Below are 13,137 nucleotides of genomic sequence, written 5' to 3'. Positions count from 1 at the left end.
GTCCCCAGCAGAGTCGCCAAAAATTGTGTTCACACACGAACACATCACCATGTACCCTCGACAACGGGGGTGATGCACCACGGCTCACGTCGAAGGAGACCCGTCCGGAAACGCGGTACGCAAGCAATCCGGTGGGTGCTTTTGAGGACCCAAAACCCCACACGCCCAGGAGGGACCCCGTCAGGGCGCACGGCGGCTATGGGCTACCCTAGGTCGACCTGATAGCCCCTAGTGCCTCAAGGTTCGCCGCCCTGCAACAAAAAGAACAGACGAAGAACGAGGAAGAAGAAGAACTAGGGTTAAGAAGAAAAGATAAAAAGTGGTAGATGATTTTATCGATTGTGTGTTGTTCAATCGGCTGTCACTCTTAGGTATATAAGAGGCGGCTGGACTTCCCATGCAAGGAAAAGGTTTGGATTCACGTCCAAAACCCTAGTCAAATTCGTATTGATTTTATCCGAACTTTCCAAAACTGTTCGGTTTAAAACTGGCTGCACCTTGCGGGTCTTTTTTGTGGTGGTAAACGACCTCCGATGAAAATTCGCCCAAAAGCACATTTACTCATTTTGACGAGACGAACAACTTTCATGTTGAACGTTTTTCAATTTGAGGCCATCTTCAGGACCAAATCGCTCATGCAAAACAGCTAAATATTCACGCAGCTCATCAGACATACCCACACGTGTGTCTGGTTTCGGACGTCATATTTTGCCCACTGGAGGGTCGCGCTGTGCGGGCTCTAACTTTTGCATACGACCTCGTATTAGGACGATGTTAATATTAAAATCGATCACTTCGACGAGACGAAGACAATTCATGTAGATCAATTTTCTATATGGGGCCGTCTTGGGGTTGTAATCAGCCGAAAAGTATTCTGGATACAAAATCTTAGTACTTCGAACACAATTTCGGCCTTAGAGATGAGATCGGATGGCTATGGCCCAAATATCAAAGTTTCTCATTTTGATGATACGAAACTTTCTCACTTTGAGAACTTTTCCATTTGAGGCCTTCTTATGTTTTTGTCAATGCCAAAATATGGTGTCGACAGGATGGAGGGGAAAGGGGTTGTGGCTCTCGGCAAACTCGATGGAGGTGTCAAGGGGGCAAGAATGGTGACGTAATCGATAATGAACAATGGCGGCCGGAGTCAGGGAAGGAGGACCATGGCGTCAAATTTCGGACGAATCCGACCGATTCCTTACGCAGTGAAGGATATCTTGGGGTGGTGGAGCTCATGGGCATAGTGGTTTTTTCATGGGGAGGCCAATAACCACGTTGGCCAGGGGCTGGTGTCATGCGTGCATGTGTGGTCGGGGGTCTGATAGGAACATGGGTGGAGCCGATGGCGACGCAGGAGAATAGGGGGGACATCGACGACTAGGAGACTTGGAGCGTGCGAGGGGCCGATGGCGGTGCAGGAGAATAGGGGATGTGGCGTGGCGACGAGGGCGAGGGCGAGGAGCCTTCACGCGTGACCTGGTATTTTTTTTGTTTTTTTAGCAAAGCGTGAACCGGTGTGTGCGTTTTGGTGGGGTAGGTCATAAACAAGAGCCTGGGAGGAGCTTCTCCTATAGGGCGCCTTCAGTGCCAGGAACATGAGTCGACACTCACGCCTGCCTCCAAGCGGGCCACGGCCCAGCAGAGTTTGATCCTCGCTTGATCGCTCGCTCGCCTACTCGCTACATAACAGTTGTTTTTTTCTTTTTTGTTTCGTCAGTCAACAGTTGATCGGTCAATCATTGAATTTCGAAAAATCACAAAAAATCCAATTTTTTGAATAAAAACATGAATTCAAAAATGTGCATGCATTTTTTTAAAATGGAAATTTAAAAATTTCATCAATTTTGAAAAAAACATGATTTTGAAAATTTCCATCAATTTGAAAAAAGTTGACTACTTTTATAAAAATGATGGATTTTGAAAAAAGTTCATCTATTGGAATAAAAAATTATGAATTTTAGAAAATAAATAAAAAATGATAGAGAAAATTAAAAAAGAAAAGAAAATGAAGAAAGAAGAACCGACGAAAAAACATGTATGTAATCACACCACGTGAGGTGGTCGGGTGGTTATCGGGTCGATCACTGAACTCAGGAAAAAAAGTGAAATGGGCAAGCCCAGCATGACGAGAGTGTGTGCGCCGTTGGAAAATAGCGAATAAACGGGCGGACGCCGTTCAGGAGACACCCCTAGAGGGGCTAGACCGGAGGTCCTGTTTGCCGCGTTCTGCGGCAAATACAAGCCCCATTGCACATGATGCGCCACTTGGCCCATTCAGTCCACCGCCAATACGAGGGTGAAAAATGGCAAAAACGGCTGCTCGCGGTGGCTAGGAGTCATACACAATACTCCGTACTTGCGTGAGCTCTTTACTAACCACTACGATGGAACAGCTCTATGGACAGATAAACAACGGAACACTAAAAGAATAACCACAGTATCAGACTTAACACTGTTTGACAAAATCCTGAATTTTTTTCCCAAATCTTGAGTAATTGTTTGAATGTATGAACATTTTTTCACAAATGCAAACAATTTTATGAAATCGAACAAATTTTTAATTTCCCGGGATTTTTTAAAATATGAACATTTTTCGAATTAAATCACTACCATTTTTTGAATTTTGAGAAAAAAATTGAAATGAAGAAAAATTCAAAAATACCCAACAAATTTGGAAGCGCGGACATTTTTTAAAATATGAACAAAAATTCAAAATCCAGAACATGTTTTGTAATCTTTGAATTTTTTTGTAAAACATGAACATTTTATGCAAACCCTGAACATTTTTACGAAAAATCCAAACATTTTTGGAAATGCCAACAATTTTTTAATATTTTTGAAAAAAGTAAAACAAATGATAAATGAAATAAAAAACTAAAAAAGGAAAAGAAACAGAAAAAACGGAGAAAAAAGACAAGGAAGAAAGAAATAGAAATAAAATAAGAAATAAAAAATAAAACCATAAAAACCGTTTCAAGAACCTTCTAGAAGGTTGCCACAACTGGCCAGGAACCATCAAGAAGGTTCTCAAAACCGGGAAAATGATTCCATGTAAAAAAGAGCTAACTGGGCTTTGCCCATGTACATGTGCGATAGGTCGACAACTTGCCGCATGATGCAGCAAATAGGGTTTTCCGGGCTAGACCTTGCCCCTTTAATTCGGAAGAAAAAAAATGTTTTGGTCCGACTGAGCGGAACGAGCCAAAACAGGATCGGACCGAACGTGTTTTCAAGCCTATTTATCCAGACCGGACCGACAGCTTTTTTATCTGGCTTACAAAATTCAGTCTGGTCAGAGCCGGTCCATGGCGGGCCTTTTGGCACGCTAGGTACGTCCAACCTGATCTACGGCGATCGGTCGCAGGTCATGAATAACTAGAGCACGCCTAAAAAAAAAATTACGTGAATCAACCTGTGGTTGAGATGGTTAGGTGGACTACGAGGCGCCTACGGTGACTTCGTAAAATCTCAGATGATATGCCGGCTCAGTCTTTCGGAGGTGCTCATAGGAGTAGTGTGTATGTGTGTGCGTTCATACTTCATAAAGATAAGTGTATGCGCGTTTATATGAGCGCTTGCATCTGTATTGTGTTCGAAAAAAAAAGAATTACTGGAGCTCGTCACGGGGCTGCGGCTGTGGACGTGACGCCGGTAGACTGGGTGGTGTCCACCATCCAGATCAGCGAGCTCAGGGAGATGTCTGTCTCCTTCCTGCTAATATCTCCACGTACCTTCGATCAATCGCTTGAACAAGCTACATGATCCACCGTCATATAACATTCTTTCTAATTAGCCAACTGCGGTGTTTGTATGTGTGGTGAATTGTAAGTGTTCGACGAAATACATAAGTCAAATGTAAGCTGTAGGAAGTTCTTGTTTAGTGGTTTGGCTAGGAACCGCTCTTTTTTAGCGGAGCAAATGTAAAGAGTCAAGTATAAGGGGCCATTTGAGGGGCTAAGTTATAGGGATCGGTTAGAGTTGCTCTTATCAGAGCAATGTGACAGGCAAAGCGGAAACCCCCGTTAGCCATCCTTCAAATGACGATGTAAGTCTGGCCTCCATCGTCCAGAATTTCTCTAGAATATCACCCATTGTGTCTTTTTCCCATCTTACTAACGCGACAGGCTAGACACACCTTGCATCAACTATAATTAAAAAATGATTGTGTGCAGGGTAATGATGCATAGACTGGGGGTTTCAACCTTCTTTTCAAAAAAGAAAAAGAAAAATGGGTTGCAAGCCGGATCAGTAGAGGTGTCGAGTGCATTAGGACAGCGTTTTTTACGATGCAGGTTTTTCTCGCTGAAATTCGCTATAACTCCATATCAACAGCGGCGTGGGTCAACTACATGGGATGGGTTATGGGTACATACATAGCAGTGCAAGATTATTTGGATCCATTCATCCATTGCTTAATTGTATTATTATCAACCGTAGTAGGGATTAGCAAACCAATATGTGATTGGATGGTTTGAGGAACTGTGGTATCCCCAGCCCACCAGGGTTCAAATCCTGGTGCTCGCATTTATTCCTGAATTAAGGAGGTGCCCACGGTGACTTTGTAAATTTCAAAATGATATGCTATATGAGCGCTTGTGTCTATACTGATGTTCAAAAAAAACCGTAGCAGGGATTATTATTGCGTGACAAATTAAGGGTCTCTCACTGAGACGAGGCATCTCAGTGATTCACTCTATTCTGTTTGAGTTTGAATATGAAGAGCAAGAACAAGATGATCTACAGTTAACTGACACGGTGTGATGGACTACAGTTACCTAACCACACCTGCCTGTCCATTCAACAGACGTCAGCATATTTTCTTTTCTTTTCAGTTTTACCTCGCACTGGACATGTACTCCCTTCATCCGAAAATACTTGTCATCAAAATGGATAAAAAAAGATGTATCTAAAACTAAAATACGTTTAGATATATTTCCTTTTATCCATTTTAATGACAAGTATATTTTCTTTTCTTTTCAGTTTTACCTCGCACTGGACATGTACTCCCTTCATCCGAAAATACTTGTCATCAAAATGGATAAAAAAAGATGTATCTAAAACTAAAATACGTTTAGATATATTTCCTTTTATCCATTTTAATGACAAGTATATTTTCTTTTCTTTTCAGTTTTACCTCGCACTGGACATGTACTCCCTTCATCCGAAAATACTTGTCATCAAAATGGATAAAAAAAGATGTATCTAAAACTAAAATACGTTTAGATATATTTCCTTTTATCCATTTTAATGACAAGTATATTTTCTTTTCTTTTCAGTTTTACCTCGCACTGGACATGTACTCCCTTCATCCGAAAATACTTGTCATCAAAATGGATAAAAAAAGATGTATCTAAAACTAAAATACGTTTAGATATATTTCCTTTTTATCCATTTTAATGACAAGTATATTTTCTTTTCTTTTCAGTTTTACCTCGCACTGGACATGTACTCCCTTCATCCGAAAATACTTGTCATCAAAATGGATAAAAAAAGATGTATCTAAAACTAAAATACGTTTAGATATATTTCCTTTTTATCCATTTTAATGACAAGTATTTCCAGACGGAGGGAGTATCTTGCTGGCAGTTGGCACTGGATGGATAATGGTTTTATGCTGAAATTGGGCACTGCCGTGCGCCTCCCCTGTTTCAGTGAGCAGCAGACAAATGTTTTTATCTATGTCCGGTACTATAGAAAAAGGAAAAAGAAAAACATGGTGCTGACTGCTGAACCCATTCTTCACACTGAATACATCATTGCTATCCACTCGACTCGTTTACGACGCCGCATAACATAAGAGAACCTTCGCCCACAAACATTTTTCCACAACCTGATACAGTATACTACACTATTACAAAACCATATGGGTTCTTCCACAGGACAGGATAAAGAGATGGATGTCATCCTCCTGCCAGGGTAGGATAAAGTTCAGAGCATAGACAGAGCTTCATATGTTGTTGTTGATACGGTGTCAGGCGGTTCTTCATTTTCCAGCACCCCAGGCTTGCTGCACCCCTTCAGTCCTATTGATTGATTATGTCCGCCCAACAGGCCACCATCCCAACGGAAACTTCGTCCATTACTTGCTGGAACAACCCCACCTGTTTATGGCTTTCTGCTTGGTTCCTTGCCTGCGATAAAGACCACAGGTTGAGCCAATATCCAGTTTATATGCCATCAATTTGTTTGTTTCTAGTTGGCCACGAGATCCACAGTTAACACTATTTTCCCCCCAACCTGTATGCTACAGGACCTAATCATGTCAGTTTCAGTCCTAAAAAACTGCAAAGAGAAATGTAGATGAAGTTGGCAGTGATAACGAATCGCTACTACAACCTACAACCACTGCTATTTAGTTGACTTGTAAGGTGCTGACTCGACCAGTCCCCTACAAGTCTAAATACTTATGCCTAGCATCGAACCGAAATAAACCAACTGCTAGGATATAATCCTGATTCACTGATTCAAACATACACTTTCGATGATAATCCTAATCAAATAAATCAAAACTTTTAAAAAAATATAGATAACAGGTAATACAACATGGCACTGTTATTGCTGTTGCTTGAGCCCACGCCCATGCATATACTGACAAAACAATAGTGAGGAACTAGGTAATGGAAAAGGAGGGACCTCAAATGATATTTGCTTTCAGCAACCAGTTTCTCTGTCAGTTCCGTCACAAGGGCTGCAAGGATACAAATGTCATCATGTGTTAGCTAGCATTCAGATAAAAGTAGCTTAAAGAAAACAAATAAAAACAGAGAACTTGACAGTGTGAGCTAGCATACAGATAAATGTAGCTTGAAGAAAACGAATAAAAACAGAGAACTTAACAGAAAACTTCGCAAAACTGCATGTGTTAGCTTATGTTTAAGGAATAAGGAAAATACCAAGATACAAGTGACTGCAACAGAATAAACAGAAGTGAGTTGTGGCGTCAAATAGGATGTACTATTAATGAGCCTTGCAAACTCAAATTACAGTCCACATACGCCAATATAGTTCAATATTATCATAATATCTCCTAAAAATGCATTGATGCCTATTATCTGATCAAATAGCTTGAAAATAAGGTGAAAGTTAGAGGAATTTTATTGATCTCTTCATGGGGAGATGTGTGAACTCTGCATACTCTGTCCAAAAATCCCAACCTCTATGGTACAGGCCCTAACCATGTCAGTCTTGGTCCTAAAGAACTGCAGAGAGGAATGTAGATGAAGTTGGCAGTGATAAGAAATCGCTACTACAACCTACTAGCACTGCTGACTCGACTTGTCCCCTAGCAGTCTAAATACTATGCCTAGCATCAGATCAAAATAAACCAATACCACACCTAAGTCCTAACAAATTACTCGAGTATACTGCAGTACCTTGTAAAGCATTGGATTCTTCATCCATAGCAGAGTTGGTATCTTCCATGATCTGAATATCCTGCCAAGCTCTACCTGAATCTGTCATGTATGCTTCTGAATTAAATTTAAGGAACAATATATTACAAACACACTAACACCATGGTAGTGTGATTTTTTGGATAAAGTAGTACCCATGAATACGTACCATGGAGAACCAATTGGGCATGCATGTACAGGTATAAGTGTGCTAACACATCAATGACTTGAGTGAGCGAGCTTTCACAGGCTTCCTCCACCTCTTCTTAAACGGGCTCTTCCTCTTGATGTTGCCGTTGACGCCAACAACCCGGGGTTCATCGTTGCAGCCAAGTGCGTCGTCGCTGCTCTCCTCGTCGCCGCCCGCAATCCCGGCCAACTCATCACACCTAGGCTCATCAACGCGTGCTGATGCCGCTTGATGGTCTGCATCAACAGTTTGGGCTGGACCTGCAGTATGCTCTTCAGGCAGTGCCTCCTCCTCTTGCTCATCAGGTAAAGATTCCAGTACATTGCTGCTTGATCTCTGCCTCTTGCTGAGGGACGGGCCGAACCCGGCGTAGTATAAGTACCCCTCACCTGCATCGACACGCCTCCTCTTACGTGGCTTGGCGCTGCTGGAGGGTTTGGAGGCCGCTGATGAAGTCGGCGGCAGCGCAGACTTAAGATCTGAGTGATATATGCAAAAGGAATCAGGCTGGCTCACCGGCCGGCGGCAAAACCTCCTCTTGCCGTCATTCTTCTTGCACACCCAAAGTTCTCCTCCTCCGTCAGCCACGAAATCGTCGTCATCACTCTGAACCTCAGTGGTCTTCTTATGCCCCCACGCATTCTTCTCACCCCCTCTGTTTTCCATGACTGTCCTCTTCTTCTTGGCAACCTTCTGCCGCCGTTTGGCAAAGACCTCGTCAGCCATATCTCCTGCCATGTCCTCCCCCTTCCCCTCCCCTTCTTCCTCCCCCTTGATGGAGGCGGCAAGAATGCTGGCCTGGAAGAGCCAGCTCGTCCGGCATGGGACACTGACGAAGTATTTCCCCATGAAGTGTTCCACCTCCTGAAGAATGAAAAATCAAAAGTGCAGGTTAGTCAAAAGTGCAGAGCGCAAATATGTTTCCCCTCCCCCAGCTGCCTGCCTACTGTGCTGAAATGGAGCGTGGATCTTGTCAGGTTCAATCCGGCCGGCCGGACGCCGTCTCCGCGACCCCAACCCGTAGCGGCGGCCATCTCCGCGGTTCGAACCCCAACCCGTAGCGGGGCCCATCTCCGCGACCTCAACCCATAGCGGCGGCAATCTCCGCGACCCCAACCCGTGGCGGCGGCCATTTCGACGATTCCAACCCCTAGCGGCGCCGCCGGCCACAAATTACAAGGAGGGAACGGTAGCTAACGCGCGCTAGAGATCAACCCCACCACCGGGCACGCGGCACGCCCACCCGAAGCCGCAGAGGAACCCTAGTGACATGCACGAACCAGACGGCGCGGGCGGCGAGAACCGGACGGGACCTCTGCCGGAGAGGCGGGCTAGGAGCGCGGACGCCACACGGAGCAGAGTGAGCTAGGGGCGCGGACGCCACGCGGAGGAGAGCGTGTAGGGAGGGAGGTAGGTGGTGCTGACCTTGGGATCGGAGGGGTCGAGCTGGGCCATGAGCTCCCACGGCGACCGGCTGAGCTCGCACCGCTCCGCGGAGGAGGTCCCCCCGCCCCCGGCCGTGAACCCGTCGCCCCCCGCGTGGGAGGAGCAGGGCTCCAGCACTGGCGGCGGCGGGGGCGGGGGCGGGGGCGGGGGCGGAAGCGGGAGGTCTGGTTGCGGCGGCGCGGGGGCGGAGTAGGCGGAGCCGAGCAGGCGGGCGGCAGACCTGCGGATCCGCATGGCGGCGCGGGGAGGGATCTGGGCTGGGGGCCGGGGGCGCTGGCTAGGGTTCGGGATTTGGGCTGGGGCGGCGGCACGAGATGGATCAGAAGAGGTCGAGACGAAGGTGAGAGTGTGAGTGGGTCGGGCGAGGTGGTGTCTGTTTATACTATTTGCTTGGGCCGACCTAGCTAGCTACCCTTCTCCCTCCCTTCCTCCATCCCTGCCCCGAGCCGCCTCCGCCTCCGCGGCGCGTGCACGCCGGCCTGCCCCTGCCGCGATCTCCATCCTCGACTTGGTCGCCGGCCGCCCCGGGTCTGGCCCCTGTGCCACCTCCGGCCGCCGCGCAGTCCGTCGACGGAGCTCTCTTCCGGCCCCGTCCGTCTCTCTGCTCTCAAGCTCTCGGCCGGCGCCTGTCTCGAGAAGCCGAGAGGGTCCTCCGCGCGCGCGCTCGGCCGGCAAGGCGCCGTCACGACCGTGCCGCACGCTAGCTCGCTCGATCGCTCTCCCGCCAAGCTCTACGCCTCTAACCCTCGAGCGTGCTCCCGCCGCCGCCAGAGGGTGCCGGCCGGGCTAGCCGCGTCCCCCGCGCTCTTCACCTGCTGCGACATGCTACCTCCTAGTCCTAGCCACCTAGCCATATATAGGGTCGCCGGGGAGCTATCTCGTGGCCGCGCATCAGCGTCCGTCCCGCCGCGCGCTCCAGCGACATACGGACGGCGGCCCTGGTTCGACCCGGCTCGGCTGCATCGCGCACTTGGCAAGCATGCTCGTTGCCGCGCGCGCCGCCGGCGGTGATAGCTGGGAATGTCTTGACTTCTGAATGTCACCTGCTGATCGATCGGATTGCTAATGATCCACTACTAGCTAGCTAGCTCACTCGAGCTGGCTGTGTCCGTGCTGCCATTTTGAGAGTCTAATTAGGGCTAGCTACGTGCTTCCATGATATCTGCCCTAAGAAAGTAGCACACATCCATAATCTGGTCAAAATTACTGAACGACGGAAAGCACATGTGTGGATCCTTTGGTGAATTAATTGAAACTTGGATGTCCATTCAGGGCTTACCCGCTTAGTGGTATGGTGCACCTGGAAAGTTTTTGATCAAGTGGCCTCTTGTTTTGGTATTTTAACTGATGTTGATTGAAATGGCATGTTCACAAAAAAAGATTGTGGGAGTTAAGGTTGCTTGCAGAGACCCTTGTAAAATCCCCTTTCAACATTGATGGAAATGAAGAAGAAAAAATTTATGTTATCCTAAAAGGTGGAGGGCTTTGAGCAAATTGGTGATATTGATATGATGATCTGGATGAGGACATTGAGAATGAAGATGTTGACATAGAATTAACTGAGAGAGACAAGATGTCCATGGGAGTCACTGAGTTGGGAGAAGATGAGAAAGCTATAGATGAGCTTGATGTTGCAAATAGATCCATTACCTCTAAAGAGAAGAGTGCTTCACATCTCTCCATGCCTGCAATTTATATTCATTCTCATTTCTTGTCTGATGATATGCAATTATGCATGACCATTAGTAGAAAAAGGGTCAAACGTGAAGCACATTAGTGCCGGTTTGAATTTGAGCCGGCACTAATGGTACCATTAGTGCCGGTTCGAACGGCTATGCATTAATGCCGGTTCGTGTTGAACCTTTAGTACCGGTTCGTGCCACGAACCGGTACTAAAGGGGTGATGGCAGGCAGGCGTCAGGCCGGGGCCCCACGATCACCTTTAGTACCGGTTCGTGTCACAAACCGGTACTAAAGGGCTAACCTTTAGTATCGGTTTGTGCCATGAACCGGTACTAAAGGGGTCTGACCTATAGTACCGGTTTGTGACACAAACCGGCACTATAGGACAATTTTCAAACTCTACCCCCCCCCCCCCCCCCCCCGTGTGTCGCCATTTCAGTTCTGAAAAAATCAAAAGAAAACGATAAAAACTTCAAAAAATAAAATCCTTCGAGAGGTAGTTATATTACTACATCTACTAGTTAGGAAAATTTGAAAACTTAAATTTGGACATGTTTTGCAAAAAGTGTAGGGAAAATGTAAAACGGCTATAACTTTTGCATACGATGTCGGAAAAAAAACGTATAATATATCAAAAAATTCAGGACGAAAATCCGCATCCAATGGAGACCGCCTACGGCCTGTTTGCAATTTTTTAGAATCCTCAAATTCCAAAAGGAAAAAAAGATAAGGTCAAATTTAAGTTTTTTTTAAAAAAAATTGTTAAATCTGGTCAAACTACTTATTCAAGAAGTATTAATGTTACTACATAATTATTCAAGAATATTATTGTTACTAAATAATTATTTCAATTTTTTGAATTTTGGTCAAATCTGGTCAAACTGTGGTCAAACTATGGTCAAACTTATTCAAGAAATATTAGTGTTACTAAATAATTACTGTTTTTTAGAATAATAGTTTCAAACTCAAATAGTGAAATGTGTGACTTCATGCTCAAGCTAAACTCCTGAGGGTTAATAGGATTGGCATCTTACTATTGTCAGGAAAACAACAAGTGCAGACTTGGAAACGAAGGAGAATAGAACCCGAAAGTTAAGCGTGCTCGGGCTGGAGTAGTGAGAGGGATGGGTGACCGGTCGGGAAGTTAGATGATTTGGAATGAGTGATCCACACTTGAGCAGTTAAGAGAGGTGATTAGAGACTAAATCACCAAATAATTTAAAAAAATTAAAAATCGAAAAAATAAAAATAAAAAAAATTTCAAAAAAAAACCTTTAGTACCGGTTGGTAACACCAACTGGTACTAAAGGTCCCCCATACCAGGGCGCGAGCTCACGCCACGTGGTGGCACTTTAGCGCCGGTTCGTGCCGAACCGGTACTAAAGGGGGGCTTTAGTGCCCACCAGAACCGGCACTAAAGGCCCTTACGAACCGGTTTTAAAGCTCCATTTTCTACTAATGGACCAGTTTCTGTTGGAGGAGAAAAGTAAGAAATCATGCGATGACCCCATAGGTGACCAACCTGAAATGGAGGTTGAGTTGAGCTTGTCCCATTCTCCTGTGGTTTGTACTGGTGGAGTTGGAGCTTCTGCTAGTCAAAAGTCTGCTCATCATGATTATTGCTTTATTGTGCTCAAATCTATGGAAGAAAGTGAATCTGATGAGGAGAATGATGTTATTTAAAAAACATGATTTGGGAGTTGTCTCTCGAAAATTATTGATGTTATGAATCTAGGCTCTATTAAGAGATCCTTGTTACCCTCTCTTGATGAGGTCCCTCCGAATGAGAAGGAAAGAAAGAGTGATGTCACTTCTGGTACCCAATTCAAAAACATGGGCGTGTGACATCATGGAAAAAGCAGCAACATATAAAATGAAGAAAAGTCTAGAAACCCACCCCCGGTTCTCCTTTCAAGGTATTATTTTGATGTTTTAGACCCTGATACTCTTGTTTCTCAAACTGCCAAAATGAACATTGATATTGGAAGTAATAATGAGGAATGCTTTAAAATAGTTGGAGAGATGATTGATCCTGAGAGTGTTAATTGATTAGCTTTTGCTAATAATAACCCTGAAATTGGGTTGCGTGATACTCCATTGAGTAATTATCATAATGTATCTTCTCAGTTTAATTCTCCTACTATTGGTCATGGTCTTGCTAATTTAGGGGCAATGCTGATTTTTAGTAAACCATCTCCTCTGGTGACTAGATTTTAGACTTGTGGCTTCTCGCACCCTTTTAAAATTTCATGATAGGTCTTTGGAATGTTAGAATCCGAGTCAATCTGGTAAAAAAAGTGCCCCTTTGTGATCTAACTAAAAGTAGTAATGTAACTTTGTTGGCTTCCCTCAAGCTAAAAAGTAAGATATTCCTGGTAGTTTTCTGCGTCTTATTGTTGGTAATAAGAAATTTATTTGGCATCC

The 13,137-nt window shown here is 45.1% G+C and overlaps 1 protein-coding gene across 2 annotated transcripts; it reads right to left on the bottom strand.

Annotated features, from left to right (window-relative positions):
• Nucleotides 1-5,698: 5,698 nt before the first annotated feature.
• On the bottom strand, nucleotides 5,699-9,738 carry LOC125528806 (uncharacterized). Of its 2 annotated transcripts, none has more exons than XM_087531551.1 (5): nucleotides 9,010-9,738; nucleotides 7,564-8,448; nucleotides 7,377-7,472; nucleotides 6,637-6,691; nucleotides 5,699-6,134 (listed from the first exon to the last, which is right to left on the bottom strand). In XM_087531551.1, the coding sequence occupies exons 1-2, from the start codon at nucleotides 9,262-9,264 to the stop codon at nucleotides 7,606-7,608; spliced, it is 1,098 nt and encodes a 365-aa protein (XP_087387677.1). In that variant the 5' UTR covers nucleotides 9,265-9,738; the 3' UTR covers nucleotides 5,699-6,134; nucleotides 6,637-6,691; nucleotides 7,377-7,472; nucleotides 7,564-7,605. The 2 variants fall into 2 exon arrangements, with proteins under 2 accessions (XP_087387677.1, XP_087387674.1); XM_087531548.1 differs by having other exon boundaries at nucleotides 7,377-7,457; nucleotides 9,010-9,726.
• Between the last annotated feature and the right edge of the window lie 3,399 nt (nucleotides 9,739-13,137).

The sequence above is a fragment of the Triticum urartu genome, chromosome 1A (assembly GCF_056163025.1).
Source record: "Triticum urartu cultivar PI428250 chromosome 1A, HENAU_Tu73, whole genome shotgun sequence".
NCBI lineage: Eukaryota > Viridiplantae > Streptophyta > Magnoliopsida > Poales > Poaceae > Triticum > Triticum urartu.
The sequence above is the reverse complement of the archived record's forward strand: the minus strand, read 5'-3'. Positions and strand labels throughout refer to the sequence as shown.